The sequence below is a fragment of the Thunnus albacares genome, chromosome 3, assembly GCF_914725855.1.
Source record: "Thunnus albacares chromosome 3, fThuAlb1.1, whole genome shotgun sequence".
Taxonomy (NCBI): Eukaryota; Metazoa; Chordata; class Actinopteri; order Scombriformes; family Scombridae; genus Thunnus; species Thunnus albacares.
In genome coordinates this window covers 37,596,771-37,623,717 of record NC_058108.1, presented here as the reverse complement: position 1 = coordinate 37,623,717, position 26,947 = coordinate 37,596,771, and the positions used below count along the sequence as shown (strand labels likewise).

The 26,947-nt window shown below is 42.5% G+C and overlaps 1 protein-coding gene across 1 annotated transcript; it reads left to right on the top strand.

The window, feature by feature from the left end:
- Positions 1-1,122: 1,122 nt before the first annotated feature.
- mark1 (MAP/microtubule affinity-regulating kinase 1) lies at positions 1,123-22,323 on the top strand. The gene is made up of 18 exons (XM_044343600.1): positions 1,123-1,546; positions 8,676-8,879; positions 10,776-10,829; positions 11,190-11,238; positions 12,604-12,669; positions 12,887-12,957; positions 14,498-14,554; positions 14,915-15,049; positions 15,436-15,537; positions 16,070-16,189; positions 16,562-16,658; positions 16,932-17,044; positions 17,170-17,311; positions 17,438-17,583; positions 19,200-19,285; positions 19,363-19,512; positions 19,659-19,925; positions 21,067-22,323. The coding sequence occupies exons 1-18, from the start codon at positions 1,502-1,504 to the stop codon at positions 21,407-21,409; spliced, it is 2,247 nt and encodes a 748-aa protein (XP_044199535.1). The 5' UTR covers positions 1,123-1,501; the 3' UTR covers positions 21,410-22,323.
- Positions 22,324-26,947: the final 4,624 nt, after the last annotated feature.

Here is a 26,947-nt window from a genome sequence, read left to right as displayed (position 1 = left end):
TTGCAGTAAAAGTACATAAGTATTATGAGCTCGATGTAGTTAAAGTATTGCAGTAAAAGTACATAAGTATTATGAGCTTGATGTAGTTAAAGTATTGCAGTAAAAGTACATAAGTATTATGAGCTTGATGTAGTTAAAGTATTGCAGTAAAAGTAGTGGTTTGGTCCCTCTGACTGATATATTATTATATATGACATCATTAGATTATTAATAGTGAAGCATCAGTGTTAGAGCAGCATGTTACTGTTGTAGCTGCTGGAGGTGGAGCTAGTTTACACTACTTTATATACAGTTAGCTAGTTTAGTCCAGTGGTTCCCAACCTAGGGGTCGGGGCCCTCCAAAGGGTCAGCAGATAAATCTGAGGGGTGGTGAGATGATTAATGGGAGAGGAAAGAAGAAAAAACAAAGTTCTGATACACAAATCTGTTTTCAGTTTTTGGACTTTTTCTCTAATCTTTGATTTTTGCTGAAATATTGGATCATTTGAACATTTATTGAAATGAAAGCATGTGAGAAGTTTAGAGGGAAAAATCACTATTTGGTGGAGCTGTTAACAACTCATAGACATGTGAAATGTGACCCCGACTACACACTGCTTTTTGTAAGACGTCAAAAGACAAAAAGGTTGGAAACCACTGGTTTCATCTTTAACAATGTGTTGTATTTTAAAAGCTTGTTATATTATCCATTGTGTCAAATCTTCATCTGAAAACTAACTAAAGCTTCAAATAAACAGTTGAATTTTCATGTGTTTGATATTTTTGTTCAGTCTCTGAGATTAAACTGAAAATCAGACAAAAAGTCAAACATTTAAAGATTAAAATAATAAAATCTGCTTTAATTTCAGGACTCAGTGAAACTTCCTCACATGTCCCTGCTGCTCTGCCGTAGGACAGTTTGTATAAATAACATTTGTAACGGGATTTTAACGGGATTAACGGGGAATGAGAGGAAACGCCCTTGTTGTTTTTCAGCTGATTCACCGTTAAAACACTCGTTGAAACACGTGTAATCCATAGCGGGTGTGAGTCTGGGGGGGTTGGAGAGAGGGTGGGGGGGCGGTGACGTCGATGAAGATGAGCATGACGGGGAGGAGGAGCTGTGACGTCACAGGGCTCCGCAGTGCTGCTGTCTGAGGATCGCCGCGTCTCCTCCAGGAAGCGTTTTAACTTTTCCTCCTCTGCTCTCTTCCTCCTCCTCCTCTTCCTCCTCTTCCTCTTCTACCTCCTCTTCCTCCTCCTCTTCCTCGCTCTGTCTCTCTCTCTCTCTCTCTCTCTCCCGCTTCGTCTCCATGCGGGGCTCTCTCCCGCAACAGCACAAACAGCGGGCCTTCCTGTGAGCCGCCGCCCCGGCCTCCCTCTCCCTCCGGCCGGCGGAGCCTCCCGGCTGAGCCCCGCTGAGGTGGCCTGGTTCCCGGGGAGAGATGCTGTAGAGCAGCCGGCGGAGGAGATGCTGCTGCCGGACTGAAGAGAGCAGAAAGCCGCGGAGGGATCCAGAAAGATGTCGAGCAGAGTGCGCCTGACCCCGGTGAGCGAGTCTGAACAGGTGGGTCTGACCGATTATCGATTACTGATGGAGTTTGATCACTGATGAGGTTGAAATACATGTTTAATTATTTTGATTAGCTCTATTATTGATGGAGTTGAAATATTTTTATTACTGTGTTATATTTGTTTTATTATTGACTGAGTTTAATGATTTTATTGATGTGGCACTAATAGAGTTTAATTATTTTTAATTAAAAATTAAATTGATTCATTTTTTAATAATTTTAAGTCATATTTTTTTATTAGTGTTATTATCGATTCAGTTAATTTTATTACTGATGCAGTTTATCATTAGAGTTTAAATATTAATAATTAATGGAGTTTTATTATTAGTAGAGTTTATATTTATTAGTGATGGATTATGATTAGTTTGATTATTGATGGATTTTGGGGTCTGACAGTTTAAACTGGGAGGAGCTGAAACCAGCAGGAACAGTTTTGATTGATCTGCAGACTCAGAGTGGATCAGCTGATCAGAGACACTGCATCCTATTAAATATCCAGCTCCAGTGTCAGCCATGTTTGCTCACAGGTTCACTGCTTCTTTATGTAAAGGGTCAGTTCACTGAAATTACAAAAACCAGTCGTCATGTTAACCTGCTGGGAGCCAAAAACGAAGGTGTGGACCCCCGTCTCTCCCTCTGTCTGTGTGTTTTTATTAGTAATTAGTTTGTGGCTCCTGTGGGGCAAAGTGAACATTTATTGATGAATCAGCACAAAACAGAGAGCTCGATAAACCGGCCGTGTATCCAGTCAGATATTTCAGGATTTATTTGTTCAGGTTTGTTGATATTTGTTTGTTTCCATCTCGATACAGTCGAGCTGCTCGGAGCTCCTGAAACTAACTGAGCTACTGAAGAAACAGACCCAGTAAGAACTGTTGACGGTGTGTTTGGAGGTTTTAAAGGTGCATCAGTTATATTATTGACCAGCAGATCAGTGCGTCTGGTCATGTTAGCTTGTTTGTCACTGAGCATGTGCGAGTCACATTAATCAGATTCAGACATTGTAAATTTCTCAATGAACTTCAGTATAAAGTCAGAGGTTGTGATATGTAGCGCAACAAGCTAGCAAAGCTGTAAACAGAACAGTGTTCCTGCACATGCTCAGTAGTGTCTGCCGTGCACGAAAACTACTCTCCAGAGACTGAAAACATGATGCTGTTATTAGAGTTTGGAGCCGTTTCTAAACTAACTAACGTGACCAAACTCTTCATGATGAAGGATCATGTGACCCAGTGCAGCGCTGTGACACACTGATGTGTTTTTAATCAGATATATCAGCTTTGATACACACAAGATACTTGTTAGTAGATCAGTTCATTGTTGGTTTGGATCCAAACATGAAGACAAATATAGAGAATCAGCAGAATGATCCTTTAATATTGAAGCCTTTGGGGTTGCATACTTCAGGTTTGGGGTATTTGTTGTTGGGCTGATGGACCTTGAAGGAATGCTGGGTAAACGCAGCCTCCTTATTGTCATGCTAATGCAGGAATGCTAACAGCGTGTGACACTGCTGCACTGCAGGCTGTGAGTCATGGCGCTCAGTGTTAGATCAAAAGTTTGGAATGTCTTAAAGCTGCTGTTATTAATATTCTTATATTGACAGTGAAACAGACCAACTCTGCAGCTCTGTGGAGCTTTTTTTTTTAGCCTTTTGTAGCTGCTAGTTTTGGTTTTTGCTGCAGCAGAACAGCCAGACATTCTTCTCAGGAGTTGGTGGAGACCAAACCAGAGCTAACATGACAGAGAATGTTGGGTTTATATTCAAACATCACTTCAGTGGGATGATTGTGCTGCTTTGTGTCTGCTGGATGTGTAAAAAGCCAACATGTTAGCCACAACTACTTAATAAACTGTTAATATGTCAGACGTTGAGTTTCCAGCGTGTTCTGCTGCCGGTAATCGAGGCGACATTAACCAATTAGTTTTAGTTGCTTGTGTCAGAACAGAAAACCCACATGAATTGTTCTTGGAACAGTCTCTAGGTGGTTTCTGAAGCCGCCAACTATGAATCTGTTAGAGTCAGAGGAGCTGTGATCTGATGGTTTATGGATAAATCAACTGTTACATATTAGCGTGTAAATGTAAAACCCCAGAACGGAGCCCTGAGGAACCCCCACGAGTTATCGCTGACGCTGTTCATGTCGCGCTGTGTCTGCTGGGTGTGGAAGTGGGAAACGTGTTTGGTCTTATAAATCAGACGTTATGTTCCAGCGTACTGCAGCTGTGTGTCAGAAAACAACAAAATACATTTAATTGTTCCGTCGAGGATAAGAGCCGCGACAATCTGCTGCAGGTGCATGAAGTAACATATACAGTAAATAAACAGTTTGAGTCGCGCCGTTTTAAGCCTTCACTTACTTACATTTTGGATAAATAGTCTCCATTAAAAGTCATGTGACTCAGCTGTTAGCAGGAAGTAAAACCTGATGTTCTGCAGCTTCTTTTGGTTTCTAAGTGGATTTATGGAGGTTAATTCATGACCAACAGCAGATATTTAGTAAATCACACTCAGTCTGGAAATGTGCGGAGGAGTTTTTATAGAATGATGAGCTGACATGATTCCTTGAGGCTCCGTCGTGTCTTTGAGTCTCAGCAGAGTTTTGATCTTTTACCCTTCAGCTCTGCGGGACGTTCAGCAGCTACAGTCGACTGTCTGCAGACTATTGATTTTTTTTTTCCCAAAATACACTGCAGCATGTGACATCAAGAGTCAGGTGATGTCATCAGTCCTCTACAGTTTTCAGATGTTTAAAACTGCCCCCCCCCCCTCCTCCTCCTCCTCTTCCCTCCTGGTGCGGTGACCTTTGACCCGGTGGTCACTGTGTCATGTGACGTCTGCAGCTCATCTCTTTTCTCCTCCCTGATGAATCACTCTGCTGCTTTTTTGCTGAACTGTGAAATCAGCTGCCACGGGCTTTTCTCTGTCACCATGGCAACACATAGGTTTACTATGGGATTCCCCCAGTGGGAGTAGAAACCCCCTCCTCCTCCTCCTCTTCCTCTTTCTCTTCCTCCTCCTCCTCACACAGCAGTGAGACATGAAGCCACACAGGGAACAAAATCCACCTCAAGAGTCCCAACCAGTCCCTGAACTTTGACCTCTGACCTACTGTGTGTGTGTGTGTGTGTGTGTGTGCATCCTGGTTACCACGGCAGCTAACTGATGCTAGTTTTAACCACAGAGGGTCTGTACAGTCTCTTCAATTCAATTCAATAAACTTTATTAGCAATAAGAACGGCAGCCGTTTAAAAACAGACAATAAAACAGACTTTAAAAAGTGTTCAGTGTGTCGTCTGAGTGCTCCGTGCATCAGGAAGAGACGAACCACCTCAGACCGTCCGACATCTGAAGCTCTGAAGCTCTTTCAGGATCTTTAGTTTTGACTCGTCTTCCACTGAATTTAATCCTCTTTTCTTGTGAAACTGAGTGAATCACAAGTCCACAGGAGGCAGGAAACAAATGTAAATTCATTTAAAGTGCTATGTACACACGTTATATATGTTCAATCATTTTATAAACTGTTTGATTAGAACTTCTTTTACATCTCAGGTCCTTTGCGGGCGTTGAAACCATCTTACAGCACAATCCACCGCAAACATCTAGAATATATGTTCCTGTAATCAAAATATACTTATTATACTTTACATAAACTGTTGCATGAACTTCAATAATGTAAGAACACGTGATTACAACAGAAACAAACACCAGCATGTGAATATTTCCTGTTTTTTTTTAGTCTGTATGACAGTAAACTGAAGATCTTTGACAAGACGTCTGATGACGTCGTCTTAGACTTCGACCATCAGTAGCAGCTGTAAACATTATAAAGACGTGACGTCGCTGCTGTGACTCTACATCTGGACTTTTATTGTTTTGTGTTTTTTAATAAATGTCGTGATTGTGAATCAGCTTTTCACATGTCGAGTCACTTCCTGTTTCTAGACTCTGTGATCCAGTTTGGTGGAGAAAAGGAAAAAAGATTTCTATTTTTAATCAGCGTATCTGTTTTTTTTTTTTTTTTTTTTGTATTTTCAACAGCAAACAGCCTCCAGCCGCTGTCATCTGTAAACTGAACCAGAAATAAATAAAAAAAAACACTTCCTGTTCTGTTCTTCAGCAGGAGGAACTTTAGTCCAACAGTCACTGCTGCTGCACTAGATTCACTAGTCCCACAAACTGGGACCCTGAAGTCAACCACACGTCTTATGCACCACAGGTGTTTTCATCAGGACACAGAAAAAGAGGAGCTGAACTTTGAGGTGATGAAGAGTCCATAATGAGCAGAGAAAGGTGGTAAATAGATACGTTTAACTCTGAACAAGCTGTCAAAGTAGAAATAAAGAGAACAACACTCTCATGAAGCCGTCCGCCACTGTTGTTGTGTTTCTTCTTCTTCCTCTTCCAGTGAAACACTGTGTTACTGCCAACATCTGTTTTGTCAGCGATATATGACAAAGTTCCATTTTTCTCCAAACACACGACGACGCCAAGCCGGCGTTTTCACATTTACAAAACTCTGGAGGCCACAAGGTCGTTGTACGGAGGCCAGGAGCAGCCATGCAGAAAAAAAAAACTCATTTGTTCTCTCAACTTATTTATTTTCGCCTGTTCTCCTCTTGTAGAGGACAACAAACACATTCAGTCAGCTGGAAGTTTGAAGAAAGCGAAGAAGAAGAACATTTCATCTGTAACGAGTTACTGATCCAAGGCAGCCAGGATCAGCTGCACCTTTCTCACAACAAGGTCATGTTCTCTTTCCACAAACTGTACGGTGCAAAGGTTTTAGACACTTTAGATGTTTAGATTCTTCTCCGTAATGCAGCAGCATCAGGGAGGCGTCATAAAGAACCACAGCAACAAATATTTATTCACTTTCTGCTGTTTGGATCAAGTTAACTGATAAACAAAAACTACCAGAACTGCTGAAGTTTGCATCCCAAAACCAAATCCTCAGAGTGAACATGGTGTCTGTAACTGTCCCTCCGTCGGTGTCGAGTGTCATGGCGGTGCGCTGTGATGTCACAGCGCTGAGGTGTAACAGTAGACGTCTTTGTCACCTCAGTGTCGAGTCCTCCGGCTGATTCAGACGCCGTCAGACTGGTTTCTCTACAAACCGCAGTCACAACTCTACCGACTGTTCCTGTGAGGAAACGTTACGGAGACGAGAGCTTCTGCTGCCGAGCGATCAGCTGTTTGACCCTCTCAAACATCTGCTGTCGGTTTCCTGGAAGTAAACAAGCCTCCATCGCTGCTGTGAGCCAGCGTCTGACGCTGATGTTTGTGGAGAATTTCCAATAATTCTGAGCAGGAGATCCTGTAGCAGCTTTTATATTTGTTGAAAGTATAAAATAAAGGTTTTAATCTATAAACTAAATGTTCCAGTTTGAACCTTTTATCAGCTGCTTCAACAACAAACTGACACCGCGAGCCTCTGCTCCATCATGTTTCATTACATTTCCTCTCTGAGATTTATATGAAATGATGCATTTCCTCTGATCACAGTGACAGAAATCTGATAAAAAACACGTTCACATGCAGACTGTGAAGGTCAGACAGAAGCTACGACCTTCATCTGTCCGCCGTCATCGACACAAACATCTGCGCCGTCGCTGGAAACGTCTTCACGGTGATCCAGAGGCTGGAGGACTTCCTGCTGCAGGTGTTCTGAATGGCTGTTGATTGAAAAGCACCATAATAAGTGATAATAGATCAACAACATCTGACACTTCTGACGCCTGAACGTCATCAAGTTTAAGAAGAAAAAACAAGCTCATCATAAGGTCATCAATAGCAAACAGTAAAAGTAAAGGCTCCGGTTATTTGGATGTAATTTAATGAAAAAAACAAATAAAATAATGATCAGCTTTTACTCCACCAGACGCCACATCACTGTGTTTAGTCTTTATATCATAGAAATAATCAGCAAAAGGACATAAAAGGGACAAAACAAACATAATTCCAATCAACCTACAATTTATTTCAGCCAATCATCTCTTCACTAAATAATAATAATAATAATAATACAGTTTATTTATGTAGCACTCATCAGAACCAGAGGTTACAAACGATGTGAAAAAGCAACAGAAAGAAAAACACAAACAACCACATGTGGACAAACTGAATAACTAGAGTTAGTTTCCTCTGAACTGTCTGATGTGTCGCTGTGATATCAGACATGTTGGCGTTCTGCATTAGATTTAAAATATCCACAAACTTCCACCCAGTTTCATATAAAAATGGAGCAACAATCATTATTGTACCAAACAACCTGCGCAGGTGTTACGTTCCTGCTAACATCTCAACACAGAAGAATAGATGAAGCAGATTTTACTGTGCTGCTGATGTTTTATTTAACACTTGACTCGTGCGAAGCTAACAAGGATAATGAGTCTGAACCATAGACTGTATAAAAATATGGACGTCGTTACCGTGACGTCACTCGTTGGTTTCTGAAGAGCGGTTTTGAAGCTCAAAGCGAGCCGCTCCGGCCGTCGCCATCTTGGCAGTGCGTGACGCTGCCTAACTCCCAGCCAATCAAAAATGGGCAAAGAGGCGGGCCGAACGGCTGAAACAAGCCACCTAGCGGCTGGCGGACCTGTCACTCAAAGCAGCCATGTCCTTCATTATGCAGAACTTTACGGCTTAATAAAATTTAAACGGGTGAGTTATAAAAAAACCAAAACCGTTGTTTGTACCAGGCTGTAAACATGTTTATTTCTGCTGTCATGGGGGTCTATGGGGATTGACTCGCTTTTGGAGCCTCAAGTGGTCGTTCAAGGAACTGCAGTTTTTGGCTTCATTTTACAGCCTGGAGGTTGCTGCTTGGTCTGAACCTTCGGGGGGCTTGTTGGGTTTGAGATGATTCTGCCTGATAAGCTTTAATTAGATGAACCAGGAGGTTCTGACATGATGTAGCTCACTGAACATGTATGTGAAGATGTTCCTCCTCCTTAAAGAGCCGCTGTACTGAACATTTATTGACTTGAATGTTGTGACGGGATTCAAACCATCGACCTCTCCCGTCTCTCCGGTGTGAAGCGTTCGAGCTCAGTCGGACTCAGTTTCTGATCTTGTTAATGTTTGTAATAAATCTGTTTTGTTTGTTTGTTTTCTTGCAGCCAAAGACTACAGACGGCCTTCCTGAACCGCCGGCCCCGCCCACCAAATCCTCCAGTCGCCACAGTCTGCCGCGATGCCGCAGCTCCGTCACGTCCGCCGCAGACGAACAGCCGCACGTCGGGAACTACCGGCTGCTGAAGACTATCGGAAAGGGAAACTTCGCCAAAGTCAAGCTGGCCAGACACACGCTGACCGGCCGAGAGGTGAGAAGTCTTAAACCAACAGTCATCAAATAAACATTAAAAAAAAAAAAACGTTTGAAATGTCTAAAAACAAACATGATAAAGCTGAAAATTATTATTATGTAGGATTGAATAAGACTTCATAGAAAATGATAAAATGAAATAAAATTCACAAAGTAACTTGAGAATAAATCATTTATTTTCTCTAAACACTTTCTTCTAGTACAAATGTTTATTTTTACACACTTAAGAACAAATAAATACAAATTAATTTTCAAGGACAGAATATATCAACTCACTCTAAAACTAAATGTATTACAATTTTATGAATGTATTTATCAATTTATTTGTCTGTTTTTTTAATATAGAATCGATTCTCCAGTTTTGTGCATTTTATTCATATATATGTCATCATTTTCTTATTTCATTAATTTATTAATAAGTCAGGTTTGGTCTTCCATACATTAGAGCTGTAATATCAGTTTTTGATAGTAGCAAGCAGTGTGTGAGAGCTGCAAACACATATATTTAATTATTCAAAGAGTTAATTTTTTGAAGGTGTCCTGCAGCTGCTTCTGTCCTCACATGTGTGAACAGTAAAGACTCTCTGAGGGTCAGCAGGGTTAAATCAGTTTGAAACGTAACAGCTCGCAGCAGCTTCACCCATGAATCATTGATGCTGCAGACATCAGCAGCTCGGATCCGATTGGTCAGAAGATCAAACAGAGAGAGAGTGTGTGTGTGTGTGTGTGTGTGTGTGTGTGTGTGTGTGGTCTGTCGTAGGCTACTTTTGGGGACAAATTTCAGACTCAGGACCAGTTAATTGGGGTCTGTTTGTCCAGTTGGGTACAAAAGCTGATTTTTGGGTCAGTGGTGATGGTGAAGATGAGGTTAAATCACCAGGAAATGAATGTAAGCTTATGTAATGTCCCCACAAGTGACCGTGATTTGATGTGTGTGTGTGTGTGTGACACGTTTTTACTTATTTTAAGATCCATTTTCTGAGAGGAGAAGTCAGATCCGTCCAATCAGCTGCTGGCTCTCTCTCTCTCTCTCTCTCTCTCTCTCTCTCTCTCTCTCTCTCTCTCTCTCTCTCTCTCTCTCTCCGTGGAGCAGCTGACGTTCTGACTTTAACGTCTCCGCAGTCGATTTAAATCTCATTGATCATCTTTTTTTTTGGACTCCAGCCTGAATAAATCTGAGCTCTTGTGCTGCTGACTCTGTATTTCCTCTGAAACTCTTTTTGGTCTGCAGTCAGTTTTTATTTGTATCTTTGCGTCTGTATTTCAGTTTTTAAAACGGTTAAAACTGCACTGAAACGTTGTAGTCCTTGTAGTTTATATCCGGCAGGGTTGAAGCGTGTTACCGTGTTCATATTGAGAAATCACCTTTTAACTCCACAGAACCTGGTGCCTACATTACCCAAAATGCAGTGCTGGAAGAAGTACTCAGATCACTCACTGAAGTAAAAGTACCAGTACAGCAATGTAAAAATACTCCATTATTAGTAAAAGTACATAAGTATTATGAGCTTGATGTAGTTAAAGTATTGCAGTAAAAGTAGTGGTTTGGTCCCTCTGACTGATATATTATTATATATGACATATATAAATAAAATGAATATAAATGAAATGTGACCCCGACTACACACTGCTTTCAGCCACATCTTGAGGCCTTCCTCAGCGGGTTGTTGTGGAGTTTATTTGTTGTCATGTGACCTCAGTCATGTGACAGCAGGTGGTCGATCACAGAGGAAGTGAAGCTTCTGATGAGGTTTTCAGAAACGTTGAAGTAAAATCCCACAAACATGTTTACAGCCGCAGAAAAAATATCTGCAAGAATGAAAATAAAAATGTTATTATTATTAATATTATATTAATATATATTATATATTGTTTCTGACGTGTCGTCCTACAGGTCGCCATCAAGATCATCGACAAAACTCAGCTGAACCCCACCAGCCTGCAGAAGGTACGACCCCTGACCTCTGACCTCTGACCCCTGACCTCTGACCTCTGACCTCTGACTGCTGATCTTCCTGATCACTTTCTTTAAGATTTAAGTGAGAGTTTGTTATTGATACGGTTCCCTCTCAGCCAATCAGGGAGGATATTTAACACCTTTAACACTTTATGTCACATTCGCTCTCACCATCATTAAAACACCTTTACTGAAGGTTACCAAGGAAACGCTCCATGACAACCAATCCAGTGTTGTGGATATATCTGTCTATGTTTAGCCTAGCTTAGCACAATGACTGGAAACGGGGGGAAACTGGTAGCCATGTGATGAGATGTGTGTCAGCGTCACTGATTCAGATCATTTCTGCAGCTCTTTAGAGAAGTCAGTGTGATGAAGATCCTCAACCACCCGAACATCGGTGAGTCTGCTCCTCTCCTCCTCCTCCTCCTCCTCCTCATCCTAATCATCATCATGTTCCTCCTCCTCCTCCTCATCCTAATCATCATCATGGTCCTACTCCTCCTCCTCCTCCTCATCCTAATCATCATCATGTTACTCCTCCTCCTTTTACTCCTCCTTCAGCTCCTCATCATCATCATTCTGCTCCATAATGGAGTTCTACACCTCCTCTTTTTCCTGCTAAAGTTATTGTAACAAAGAAAGATCATTTGGCAGTAGAGCTCAGTATTTAGCAGCAGTAGAGCTCAGTATTTAGCATCAGTAGAGCTCAGTATTTAGCAGCAGTAGAGCTCAGTATTTAGCATCAGTAGAGCTCAGTATTTAGCAGCAGTAGAGCTCAGTATTTAGCATCAGTAGAGCTCAGTGTTTAGCAGCAGTAGAGCTCAGTATTTAGCATCAGTAGAGCTCAGTATTTAGCATCAGTAGAGCTCAGTGTTTAGCAACAGTAGAGCTCAGTATTTAGCAACAGTAGAGCTCAGTATTTGGCAGCAGTAGAGCTCAGTATTTAGCAACAGTAGAGCTCAGTGTTTAGCAGCAGTAGAGCTCAGTATTTGGCAGCAGTAGAGCTCAGTATTTAGCAACAGTAGAGCTCAGTATTTGGCAGCAGTAGAGCTCAGTATTTAGCATCAGTAGAGCTCAGTATTTAGCAGCAGTAGAGCTCAGTGTTTAGCAGCAGTAGAGCTCAGTATTTAGCAGCAGTAGAGCTCAGTATTTAGCAGCAGTAGAGCTCAGTATTTAGCAGCAGTAGAGCTCAGTATTTAGCAGCAGTAGAGCTCAGTATTTAGCAGCAGTAGAGCTCAGTGTTTAGCAGCAGTAGAGCTCAGTATTTAGCAGCAGTAGAGCTCAGTATTTGGCAGCAGTAGAGCTCAGTGTTTACCAGCAGTAGAGCTCAGTATATGGCAGCAGTAGAGCTCAGTATTTGGCGGCAGTAGAGCTCAGTATTTAGCAGCAGTAGAGCTCAGTGTTTAGCAGCAGTAGAGCTCAGTATTTGGCGGCAGTAGAGCTCAGTATTTGGCGGCAGTAGAGCTCAGTATATGGCAGCAGTAGAGCTCAGTATTTGGCGGCAGTAGAGCTCAGTATTTAGCAGCAGTAGAGCTCAGTGTTTAGCAGCAGTAGAGCTCAGTATTTGGCGGCAGTAGAGCTCAGTATTTAGCAGCAGTAGAGCTCAGTGTTTAGCAGCAGTAGAGCTCAGTATTTGGCGGCAGTAGAGCTCAGTATTTAGCAGCAGTAGAGCTCAGTATTTAGCAGCAGTAGAGCTCAGTATTTAGCAGCAGTAGAGCTCAGTATTTGGCAGCAGTAAGATTTTCCTGCTGTTGTTTTTCAGTGAAGCTGTTCGAGGTGATCGAGACGGAGAAAACTTTGTACCTGGTGATGGAGTATGCCAGTGGAGGTAAGACCCGCCCACCTGTCTGTCAATGAACATGATCAGCTGTTAACAGTGTGACACACCTGCTCACCTGTCTGTCTCTCACCTGTCTGTCTCTCACCTGTCTGTCTCTCACCTGTCTGTATCTCACCTGTCTGTCTCTCACCTGTCTGTATCTCACCTGTCTGTCTCTCACCTGTCTGTATCTCACCTGTCTGTATCTCACCTGTCTGTATCTCAGGTGAAGTCTTTGACTACCTGGTCGCTCACGGACGAATGAAGGAGAAGGAGGCCAGAGCCAAGTTCCGCCAGGTGAGACCATTTTATATTCACTACATCTGTAAACACACACACACACACACACACACACACACACACACACACACACACACACACACACACACACACACACACACAGCGCAGCATTTTCTAAAACAAACTTAATGAACAAGAACAATAATGTTGATGAAGCAAAAGCTGATTAATAACAATATAACATAACAAGCCTGAGTTTAAATGGGTTTGTAATCTGTCTGGAGCAGCGTCAGTGTGTTTGTGATGCAACAGTGACGTCGTCATGGCTGCATAAAAAGTACAGCAGGACTCTGTGGTGCAGCGAACAAAGACTGACTACAGGTTACTGCTGAGTAACATCACATATAATAATAAACAGGTCATCTTCAGTGAGCATCAGAATATCATTTAAAACTTCTTCACTTGTATATCAGCTAATCTGAGTTGGTTTTGGTAGATTTGGTGACAGTGATCACGACAAAAACACATTACAAACTCTTAAAGATCCCCAACAGACATGTTCTAAGATGTATGTAAAATACTTTTGGATAATAATTGGTGTCTGATTGATTGATTTGATTTATTGATTGGGACAGTGTTCAGTTTTAAACATTAAAGATGCACTACACCGGAGTTAGCTTGAAGCTAATTTGCATCCGTAGATAAAAATTTTCACAAAAAAAATGTTCAATTATCTTGTTAAAATCCTTAAAAATAACATCTAGTCCTTCTCCCTCATTAACAGTCCAGAATCTATAAATATGCAAATATATTTCACATCAGAAGTTTTCCTGCTGGACACCAGATGTTCCTCCTTCACATCACACTTAGTGTAAGTTGCATACTGGACCATGATTGGCTCCAGACTATTGGTGATGTCACAGATCATGCACAAACAGTTTTCACTCACTGTTAGAAGTTGTATGATTTGCAGGTGTCTCTGTGTGTAAAACCTTCTCATGTTCATCCTGCAGAGCTGCATGTGGGGACCGGACCACAGCGACCCCCCCCCCCCCCCCCCGAAGGACAAAAACATCAGCTTGCATCAGTGTCACCACTCATAAATCATCTGTTTTGTTGTGATCCACTAGCTGTTTAAACGGCTGAGCTGGTTCTGCTGGGTACAGAGCCGTCCCCTCACTATCACATCTGCTGTTAAAACTCACATCTGTCTGTCAACAGTTTTACAGATGTCCCTCTTATAACGGGGATCTGTGGGGAAAATATTTCTCGGGTTGCAGAGGATTTTAGTTGCAGTACCGCAAGAGGCCACTAGGACGAACTGGCAGCGGTGAACATGCAGACAAATTAGCTGCTAACTGTTAATTATCATTTTATTAGTTCACATCATATCAGTCAGATCAGTCTCCTCGTTATAATTCTAGATATCAGAAATTTCTGACTGTGATGATATCTCCCAGTTAACACGACAAAATGGCTGCGAACGTCCGTCGCCAACGGTTACGTCTGATGAAACGTCTCGTTTTAAATGATATGTTTTCTAATGATTCTTCTTCTTCTTCTTTGTCCTGTTTGTCTGTGTGTGTGTTTGTGTCAGATTGTGTCAGCGGTGGAGTACTGTCACCAGAAGAGGATAGTACACCGAGACCTGAAGGTACACACACACACACACACACACACACACACACACACACACACACACACACACACACACACACACATATACACACACACACACACACACACACACACACACACACACACACACACACAGAACCATATGAAATGACTATAGATTGTTAATGGAGACACACTGATCCTGTTGTTTGTCATTCGTCTCTTTGTCTCACAGTTACACACTCAGGTTCAGTTACAGCTGCAACAATTAGTCGATTAATCGATTGCCAGAAAATGTTTCCAAAGTATATAAAGTAAAGTAAATGACAAACATTATAACACAAAGTGTTGATAGAAGAAAGGAAGCATCATCTCATGGTGGTCGTCCGTCTCTCAGGCAGAGAACCTCCTGCTGGACGCCGACATGAACATTAAGATCGCAGACTTCGGCTTCAGTAACGAGTTCACGCTGGGCAGCAAGTTGGACACGTTCTGCGGCTCGCCTCCCTACGCCGCTCCCGAACTCTTCCAGGTGAACGCTCGGCTCCGCCCACCAACCACAGGAAACATCACATTTACATTCTGCATAAATCACATCTTTAGTCAGCTGGTTGCTTCTGTTGCATTTCCCCCAAAATTCTTCATATTTAGTATCGGAAGGAAAGAAGAGAAGGCAGATGGGAAAACTGGTGTGACTGTGGCAGGACTTTTGATTTATTAATGAAATTATAGAGGTCTTAATAATGACATTTACTATATATACTACTATATATACTATATATAGTAGTAAGAAATTTAATTTAAAACAAAGTTCTTCAGTTTTTTTAGTGAATAATTGACTGAAGAAGTGAATTAAAGTGTGCTGTTGTGTTGTGACAGCAGAGGGCTGCTGGGTAATGTAGTTCTGTACCTCTGCAGGGGAAGAAGTACGAGGGGCCGGAGGTGGACGTCTGGAGTCTGGGAGTGATTCTGTACACGCTGGTCAGCGGCTCGCTGCCCTTCGACGGACAAAACCTCAAGGTAGATCAGGGTGGACAAAATAACAGAAACACCTTTAAGTTCAGTGAAACAGCAACAATAAATACAGATTCCAATATCAAAACTCAACAAAATGTGTTAAATGAACAACGATGTATTGGATGTTAAAAATTGAAGGAATCGAGGCACCGCAGGCTGCCGTGGCAACCACTGGAACCACTGGAACCACTGGTCTGTACAACAGCTGCACAAAAAGACTTTTAAAATGAGATTTAGATGCATAGAGACGACAATAAGAGCTAACGATAACGCTAGTCAGAGTGAGCAAAGTTTAGCTTGTTTAAGCTGTATGTGAGTAGCTACATGATGATGTCACACTTATGCAAACTAGTGTGTGATGTCATCCAGCGAGTTTTAAAGCAGGTTTCAGCTACAATCTGCCAAAAATAGACGTCAACACTGTGTTTTACCACAACAGCTGTGTGTGTGTGTGTGTGTGTGTGTGTGCGTGTGCGTGCGTGCGTGCGTGTGTGTGTGTGTGTGTGTGTGTGTGTGTGTGTGTGTGTGTGTGTAGGAGCTGAGGGAGCGTGTTCTCAGAGGAAAGTACCGGATTCCTTTCTACATGTCGACTGACTGTGAGAACCTTCTGAAGAAGCTGCTGGTCCTGAATCCCGGGAAACGAGGCAGCCTGCAGGTAACAGCAGCGGGGAGCCAAACGTCTAGAGCTGAAACAATCGACCGATTAATCGATTAATTGCCAACTATTTTGATATTTGAAAAAAAATGTCCAAATTCTCCGTTTCCAGCTTTTTGGATGTGAGTATTTTCTGGTTTCTTTAGTCCTTTATGACAGTGAACTGAATATCTTTGGGTTGTGAACAAAAGCTGTAAAAACATCCAAATCTCGATGTCGACCAGTTTTTATTGATTGTTTATTGAATGTGTATTGATAGTGATGAACCTTCCGGATGATATACATCTCTGTGCATAATAACATCAAATCTCTTAATGTTTAGTATTTAGATTAATCAGCTCCGGTTGTTCCTGTTGTTTGTCTGTTTCGCAGCAAATCATGAAGGATCGATGGATGAACGTCAGCTACGCGGACGAGGAGCTGAAACCGTTCTCAGAGCCAGAACCAGACTACGACCTCAAACGCATCGGTCTGACACACACACACACACACACACACACACACACACACACACACACACACACACACACACACACACACACACACACACACACATCAGAACATAAACCTATAAGATTGTTACTTGTTCTGGGAGAGTTTCAGTGTTCAGTAACATCCAGTTTGAAATACAGAACTGGTAAAAACACTTCTGGAGGCAGCAGCCTTCCCGTTCTGCAACTATAGTGGTGCTTTATATTTGGACCAATCACAGCTAAGTGCGCTGTGTTTTCTGACCAATCAGAGCTGATGGAGACGATGGGCTTCCCTCAGGACGAAGTGATGAAGGTGCTGGAGGGTCAGAAGTACAACGAGGTGACGGCTACATACCTGCTGCTGGGGAGGAAACCTGCCGAGGTTTGTCGCATTAGATCATGGATGTGGTTAGCCTAGCTTAGCACAAACACTGGAAGCCTAGCTAAAAGTCAATCAGCCTCTCCCACTCTCTACCCACAATCCTCTGCTGTGACTCTCTCCACCAGTTTGAGGGCAGTGAGTCTTTGTCCAGCAGTAACCTGGGTCAGAGGTTACGACCCAGCAGCGACCTCAATGGCACCAGTCAGTCCCCCGCCCACTCTCGCAGCGCGTCAGCCAGTCAGAAGCAGCGGCGTTTCAGCGACCACGGTGAGATTCCGTCCTATATCTTCTGAACCTCCGGGAGTCGTATCTGTTGTAAATATTGTAAACAAAATTGTGTTTAAATGAATCAACCACAGCGAGATAAGTCTGTCTGTCTGTCCTGTGTCACAGTGGCGCCCTCCATCCCGCCGCCTGTCTCCTACACCAAGCGTTGCCATGCCAACAGCGTAGAGAGCGACAGGAAGGACGAGCTGGGCGCCACACCGGCTTCACCCATGGGAGCTCCTGACCGCAGGAAGTCAGCTACAGCCTCAGGGGTGAGAGGACGCCCTCCTCTGTTTATTTGTTTTCAATTTATTTTAACTTTATCGCTGAAATCGAGATGGAACATGTAGATAAAGATGTGACAGGTACAGATCTGAGTGGTTTTGGCAGCTATGTGGTCATATAGTGGTCATAAACACTCACCAGCCATTTTATTAGGAACACTTGTCTAATGCAATCCAACAGCTCTGCCATAAATTCTACTTTTACGACATTTTCAGTTTTGTTGACCTTGTCGGAAAGGTGATAATTCTACTTTATGTTTATTATTGAGGTTGTAGTGCAACCTCAGCCCCTCAGTTCAGCCTCTGTCTGAAACAGGCCGTTTTAGCTCCTGTCTCTTTAAGGCCCCGCCTCCTGATGAGCCCACTCTGTTCTGATTGGTCAGCTTCAGGAAGCTTCCTCCGGCTCCGGAGGCTACGTAAACAAACTCCAAATGTCAACCTCTCAAATCCATCCGTACATGTTGGAGCTGAATCACATCTGAAATATGTGAGAGAACCATTTATGTGCGACGAGCCGACGTCGTTTCAAACGAACCTTTTGACTTGCAGGCAGCGTTTCTACATACGTTCACCTCAAGTTTTGGAACTTGGACCTGATGTTTAACTTCCGACATCAGGAAAAGTAGAACATGTTTCCTTTCAAGTTTATGAGAATGACTGCAGGTTGGGAAGAAGTGAGAAACAGTTTCAGGTTGCAATTTACAGAAATACAGAGACCACAAAAGGTCACGGTGGGAATTGTTTTGTTGTTTTTCGGAACTGTCTCTGCATTACCTCGGCTAGTTATCGTAACATTAAGTGCAGTGTTATAGACTTTGCCCACTCACCCTGTGTATAACTGAAACATAATACATAGTATTATAACATAATACAGCTCAGCCTTCCTCTGTGTCTCAGAGGGAATCCATACAGAAAGACACACATCTATATGACTTCTGACCTGAAGGAAGAATTTCACACAATAAAATCTATGAATGCACTGAAAAGACATTTCTTTCTCCTGCAGAGATGAGAAAAACTTTGCCTTCTCCAATTTACATCTGTCACATTATGATATTTCACAGGAGGACGGCAACAGTGTTTTAGTTCTTGCAGTATCAGAAAAACAAATCTTGCCAACCAGAGAGTCCACAGCATCAGGAAGCGCCTACAAACGTGATGTAACTTAGCTGCTAAATAAAGAAATGTTAAACCTGCATTAACTGACTTTTTGTCCACTAGTTTCCATCAGAAACAAGTAGTGAACACAACACTGACTCATCATCAGATATTAAGTTGACATGTTGAACTTGTTAGCAAACAGTTGCTTATTTCCACATCCAGCAGTTACGGAGCAACATTATCATTCATTTGGAGTCGTGTTTCTGTCCACCTGGTGAATGTAAGTCCAATATTCTTTTTAAGCTCTAAATAGCTTTTTAGAGCTTTTTCTCTGAAAACAGCTGCCTGCTGCGACCCAAAACGGCGCTATGAGAGCTCTGAGAGTGAACCACAACAGTAAAGTTGCAGCCGGACAGATAAACAATGAGCTGAAACTCACTATAAAGCTCCGTAACGCTGAGAGGAGCTGCAGAGTCTCTGATAATTCTGTGTGTTTGTTACAGAGCATTACTCGGAGGAACACGTACGTTTATGAGAGGACGAGCACCGATCGCTACTCAGCTGCTGTTCCCAACGGGAAGGACAGCAGGTGAGAGGAATTCTGGGAGTTTTCACTGATCACACCTGTTTTGCTCCAAATCATTAACCAATCCCTCTCTGCTTCAGTCTACCGGAGGTACCTGCAGCATCCCCCTCCCCATCGCCGGGGGCAACCGTCTCCTCCACCCGGCCCCGTCATGTCAAGTCCATGTCGGCGTCAGGACATCCCATGAAGTCCTGCCTGCCTCCCATCGACGACAACGCAGAGTATCAGAGGTGAGGAAAGATGAACAAAACTACGGGAATAAGATCCACAGTTTCTTTCAGCACATCAGCGCTTCATTTATCCAAAAACTAAACAGTGGAAACATTGTTTCATCATCTTATATCACTATGTTACCGTCCTCTCGTCCCGCCCCCAGCTCCCCCCACCAGCCTCCATCATCACCGTCAGCCTTCAGCGTCACCAGCAGCAGCAGCACCACACCGGACCGGACCCGATTCCCCCGGGGCTCCTCCAGCCGCTCCACCTTCCACGGCGCTCAGCTCCGAGACCGACGCCCCGCCACCTACAACGGTCCGCCGGTCTCACCCAGCCTGTCGCCGCACGCCGCCGCCACGCTGGCCACGCCCCGCCGCGGCACCTCCACCTCCCTCATCGGCAAGATCACCTCCAAGTTTGCGCGCAGGTCAGTAACAGCTGGGAATGGTTGCTTCTGGGATATCTGGCCTCCACAGGTCAGGCAGGTTCAGGTGAATGACAGGATTGTTGTCTGTAACCTAATTCAGAGATTCAACATTTCAAACAACCAAGTCGTATGTCTTTAGAGCTTTCTGCTTTACATTGTCTTGGTGACTTAACCCTATAGCTAGGACGGGTGACGACCGCTCACAGTTGCTGGTTGTCATAGAAACACAGCAAGCTTTCCAGCACGCAAGTTTTCAGAAACAGCCTTTCTCAACCTGCGTCCTTGTCTCTTCATCTGCTCTAGTTCAGTCCAAGTCCAAACGACTTTGTTCTCTCTGTGTCCTTTTTGTCAAGGGACACTTTGGGACCTGGACTTTTGTGGACTTGGGGTAGCCAAGTATCCCAGAATGCATTTTACACCAACCAGTGGCGAGTTTTAATATTTGATATAATTCCTTTTGGGAGACAGAACAACATATAAGTACAGCTATCAACACATTTCAATAAACATCAATAAATAGAAATAAATAAGAATGAACAGAGGCAGAACATTCTATGTTAAAGTTCGTTTAATGGATGTGATAACATAACTGAGTCAGGTTGTGTTCTGTTAGTGGAGCTTTGGATTGAGATGGTTTAGTCACAGTAGTCAGGTACAGGTGTGTTGAAGCTGAGTTGATGCCGTCAGCAAAAACACTGACGTCCACTTACAAGAACTCCAGTCAATCCAGCACTAAAGTAATTAATCTCAGTTTCCTTCCTCTTAATCTTCCTTCCATACAGTTTTTGTACCACTGTTTGTCTGTTCTTACCAAATTGTTTTTGTTGTTTGTCCTGGTTGCGAATGATCATACTTGCGTCCTCCCGTCCTCCAGAGTTTGGACTCCTGAGTTAAACATCCTAAGTTCTCCGAAGTCCAAACTTGGTGTTCTCTGTATTGAGAAAGGCTGAATGTACTGAGAATATGAGGAGGTTTTAAAAAGTTTGGAAACCACTGCACTCGAGAGTAAACTGACCCTTGAACACAGAGCTCAACGTGGTAGTCCTACAATCATCAAACATACTCTGGATGAACAGTGTAACATGATAACAGCTGCCTCCTCTGTTAACGCTGTCTGTTTGTTTCATTCGCCTTTCTCCAGGAGTTCATCAGGTGAGCCTAAGGAGGAGGGGCGGGACTCCAAGCCTCGCTCCCTGCGCTTCACCTGGAGCATGAAGACCACGTCCTCCATGGAGCCGGGGGACATGATGAAGGAGATCCGGAGGGTTCTGGACGCCAACAACTGTGACTACGAGCAGCGCGAGCGCTACATGCTGTTCTGCGTGCATGGCGATGCCCGGCAGGACAGTCTGGTCCAATGGGAGATTGAGGTGTGCAAACTGCCCCGCCTCTCGCTCAACGGCGTGCGGTTTAAAAGGATCTCTGGCACGTCCATCGCCTTTAAGAACATCGCCTCCAAAGTGGCCAACGAGCTCAGGCTGTGACAGATGTCCAGTTATGATCACATAATCCTTAAACACTGCGAGGAGGATACCGCTACTCCTCCTCTTCACAGGACGACGCCTCACCAAGTGACGGCGGCCATCTTGTGTTTAGCACTATTGCAGGCTAACTGCTGTATAACTCTTTGAAAATACACCTTATTATACTCAACACAGTTACTATTTAATGTCACTAAATGTTTGCCAGTAAAACCAAATATTAAAACGACTGGTGGTGCAGGTGTTCAGCAGGATGTAGTCTGTCCCTCCACCACACTGATGAGAACCAGAACAAAGCCAGGCTAACAAGGAAGAGAGCTCAATTTGTTTGCTAGCATTGAACTCCATCTGTCATTACAGATCATTTAAGGTCGACTGAAGTGAGACTTACGGTTGTTTAGTCACTGTGTTTCTGCACTTAAGAAATCAGATTTTTCAAAGGTTTTACAGGTAATCAAATTCTTGAACGTCTTGTAAAGTAACCTGGTTTCTTTTATCAGGAAACCAAACTGCATGTAATCAGCTGTAACATTATTGCAGAGCCTTAACCTGGTTTCTGTCAGTAATCCGGTTTCTGGAGTGCAAATAAACAGTCACTGAAACATGACCTCTACAATAGATGAACATCTAGCTAGCAATGTATGCAGTTACAGTGTAAAACACAAATACTCATCAAACATGTGTCTGTCACCACGTTGCTTTGTGACGGTGTAAAACTGTTTTTATTTGTTACCTGACCACCACTGCTAGAGAGCCAGTTTAGCTTGCTTGCCAGTTAATTCACCATTAATCTTCGCTATGATGTCAGCTGAGTAAATCAGTGTTCAGACTGAATGTGAGGTGATGCGATCGCATATAAAGGTGAAGACACTAAGAGTCCCTTTATACCTTGCATTAAAATGTATCTCATATCCAAATTGTATCTAGATATGATTTAACCTGATTACATTAATACCGTGTTCGTCTCCAGTCTCCACATTGAGATCTGATTGAGATCAGATTGAGATCCGATTGCTTTGTCCAGCTCAAACAACCGAACGTCACATCCTCCTCTCATTTGCACGGGTCCAAAAAAAACAACAAACAAAGATGGTGGCCAATCATGAAGCTGCACTATTGTATGGACTTTTGCTTGCTTTTCAAAGCCGGGGTAGAAGCCGTCTTTGACAACTGGAATGCCAAATGCCGAAATCAGAGGAGAATGCCGTTTTATGCAGCTGCTTTTATTTCAGCTGCGGTCAGTGCCACCACTGTCCAGAGGACAATCTGGATGTGGGAACGCAGTCAAGACTGATGGGAGAGGATAGTGATGGGGACCTTTATGGATGAATACTGGGTGTCAAACCTACGTGGGCCTATGCGCTATCAAACGCCGCCCACGTAGTTGTTGTATGTGGATTGAAAACACAATTGCATTTACATTTGTGTTCAATGTGGTCACAATGCGTCCCTGACCACCTCCGGAGGTGGTTTGGCCGATCGGATCACAATCCGTCCTCAATGCATCTTGGGTGCATTTACACCTGTACTTCCATGTGGTCAAGCACTATCCAGTTGCAATCCAATCACCCAAAATGCATTTTAATACAAGGTGTAAAGGGGGTCAAAGACAATGCGTTGAGGCAAAGGCATGGTACACATGACTCTATACATGATATACTCTATACATGACTCTAATTCATAAACGTAGACAAGTAAAATAGGAGATAAACTGGAGGAAATAACAGAGAACTTGAGTTTCTGGTGAATGATGAAATAGGTTAGAGTCAACGTTGTAGCACAGACACACTCCACACACACAAACACACACATGCATTGCTGGTTTGCACTTTGCTAGCTAGCTACAGTATTAACGTTTGAACAGCTGGTGCATTGGCTGTTTGTGGTAAGTAAACAGTCCAGCATGCATCTGATCACACCTTATTATAAATGTTAGCTCATCAACCACAGAGGTTTAGGGAGGAATGAATTATAAAAGATTTAAATAAGGTACCTCTCTAGCTAATGTTAGCATACCCAACCCCGTAAGTTGACAACAGTGCAGCTCTCACACTCTGTAGCTGGCTGACTTTCATTATTTTTTTCTGATATGATTTAATTGCCAATGGGTTTGTATTTGTTGCATGAAGCTTCAGAAACAACATTTAGAAAAGAAAAGTGTTTCTTTTCTAGTTGTAAATGTCCAGCAGCCTCTGAAGCCTGACGCCAGCTGCACCCCGTTAGCCCCGCTTACATGATCATAACAGTATCCAGGTTTCTGATCATTTCTGTGCTTTTTGGCTTCTGGCTGAACGCTGCCTTACTGAAGTCAGCGTGTTGATCATCATTACAGGATTTACCATCATATCTTAAGTTTTACTGACTGACTCCTCACCTGGACATAAAGCAGAATGATCAGAAACCTGCATCAGGTGTTTACATGCCTCAGAACCCTGGTTGCAGACGGCTTATCTAGGTTCCTGAAACCAGGATATGGTTTACATACACCAAAAAGCTGATCATAACCAGGATACTTGTGTGCATGTGAACGCGCTCATCATTTACCATATGAACCATTTCTTAATGTGCAGCAAACATCCACTTTTACTGTCACTTTATTTGTGAGCTCACAGAGTTTAGTGTCATTAAGTGTAATTAACAATCAGGTAGTGACAACATCCTCACTGTTGGTTGTATCAATGGAGAAATTTTTGACCTTTGATCTCCCTTTGCTCCCCTACTGGCTGATGTTAATACTATTGCAATAATATTTGAGCTCTTAGTAATGATGTCATTGTTCAACAACCATTTCAGGTGGTTCAAACACAAACTAAAGCTCTGTAAATCTCTTTCCACATGTACAGCTGACACAATAGAATGTGTTTTTTTTAGTTATTGTTATTTTTGCTGTATAAAACGAGCCTGTACAGGTGAATATGTGCAGGTACAGAATTAATTAATTTCTGTTTGTATACAGAATCTGTTTATATTTGGTTGTTTTCCTCCACTGAAATTATTTTTCCATCATTCTTTTCTTAAAGTTCAGTAAAGCAGATTGTTTTCCATTCATGTGATCCCTGTTCAAACTTAAATCTGGTATTTTTTTGTATTTTTCTTTGCGTCAGCAAATCTCATGAAAAGACCAACAATGTGTTAGTCCATCTCTCTGACTTTCCTACTCTGTCTGTAGCTCTCAGCCCAAACCCTATTGGTTCCCACTGAAATCATCAATATGACTTCACAAATTTATAGTTTCATGTTTAAAACGGTTCAGTATTTTCCTTGTTGGGGACTATTTTCAGCGGCAGATGAATCCACATTCGGTGCTCTAGTGAGTATTTCTGGCAGCAGGACGGTGTGTGAAATTGAACCAAAATAAACTACAGTGTGTGTGTTCATGCTGGTGAAGGAACATGTCACCCAGTGCAGCGTTGTGGCTCACTGACATGTTTTTAACAGTTTTTGGACAACGGAGGTCTACGGCACAGAGGAATAAGATATATCAGGCTTTTACACACACGATACTTGTTAGTAGATCAGTTCATTGTTGGTTTAGATCCAAACATGAGATTTGTTGACAAGAGGAAAAATATAGAAAATCACTAGAGTATCACCAGATTTATCACCAAACTTATACTTAAGAAACAGGATCAAAATTGGCCTTTTGATCCTGTTTCCTGGTAGATAAAACTCTACTCCACCACTTTATGCCTTCTAAATATGCTGCTTTGTATTTCTGATGCATTCAATTGTACCAGAGGAAATGAGCAGTTTGTGTATTTTTTTATTTTTTCTGTATATTTAGAATTTTTGGCTGTATGCAGAACCACTAACAGTGGTACAGCTCTACTTGTTTGTTGAGGTTCTGAGGGTTCAATGGTTCTCCATCATTACAGGAGCTGGGAACACTTTGGTATGTTGTAGCACTTGAAACCAGGAAGGGAACAAACAATGCACATTTTAAACCCTTGTCTGAGAAGGATGAGTTCATGTGACGTGGGAAAGACTAATCGTGAGCCTCTTACTTGAAAATACCCCTTGCCTCAGCTTTCAGAGAGTAACTTGCACCATGTGACTTGATTTCTCAGACTCATTGCCAACAGGAAAGTAGCAGAAGTCTGGTGTAGCCATGATAGATTCATTTTAAATAAAAACCACAGAACTGAAAGACTTTGAACATGAGTCATTTTGTGATCACAGCTTTTTCATTTTTATGTTGATTATTTCTACAGTAGAACCTGAACCTGAGTCGAAGTGTGTGTTTGTTTTCATTATGTCAGGTCTAAACTCATACTTAGTGTTCCTACTGTGCACGATGACAGATGTCAATAATGTGTTGAAATAATGACTTCACTGAGCTTTCACTGTCGGCCTGCAGCAGGTCGTCAGGAGAACTGCACCATCGAGTTCAAGTCAAACCCAAACTAGCTTTTTGTGATGGATCTCTGAACTCACTGCAGTTGAACTGCAGCTTTCCCACATCCACAAATGTACCAAAATATCAAAGAAATGGCAGGAAAAAAATCTCCAATCTGCCTATAAGTGAAATGCCAAAAAGTGTTGTTAAAGGATGAGTTCACAATTTCTTAAGTATGTCTTAAAACAATGTTCAGGAGCCCAAATGAGCATTAAAGCTGTTTTTCTTGCTGTAATCATTCCTCCTGTTCATACTGACCATCAGAAGATCCCTTCATAATGACCTTACAATGGAAGTGATGGAGGACAAAATCCACAGTCCTCCCTCTGTGCAAAAATGCTTCAGCGTCCAAATGAGTCAAATCAAGTAGATATCTTTCAACGTTACAGTCCTTTTAGTGCCAAAGTCCCTCTTTTTGTTACTATACTTCCACCTGCAGCTCAACAGGGAAACACTGTCTTGAGGAAACACAAAGAGGGAATTTGATGCTAAAAAGACTGTAAATGTGTCAGATATCCACTTGATATGACTAACTCAGACTGCTGAAGCTGAATAGAAGCTTCATATCTACTTTTTCTATCTTTCAATAGCCAGTATGAACAGGAAGAATGATTACAATGAGGAAAACCTCCTTCATTTTTCATATGGACACCTGACTGTTGTTTTAAGACACACTTGAAACTCTGTGAACTTATCCTTTAAGGTTGTTAGATTAAAAACCACTTGGTGAAGGTAAGAATGGGTTCTTGGTTATAAAATGTTGAGGCTTATAACTTGTATGAGATGGGACAAGAATCAGATGCCATGAAGTCAAAAACATCTGTACCCATTCACCACCACCAGCACTGACACTTCAGCTTCCTACTTTTAATGATAGTCAAATCAGGACATTTTAACAGCGAGGATATCTCCCTGAGATTCAGCTAAATAAAAATGGTACACTGTGTCATTGCAAACTGCAACAAATTTATAAATTAAAAATAACTAAATTTCCATTAATGTGGTGTAGCAATGAGGGCACCATGTTGGGACTGTAAAGGTTCACAAGGTGGAATAAAATCACACCTCAGCCTCCTAGTTGTAAATCCAAGTTATAGTTTGTTTGCACACTACTGTGTCTTCATTAGAGTCAGAGTATGTCTTCA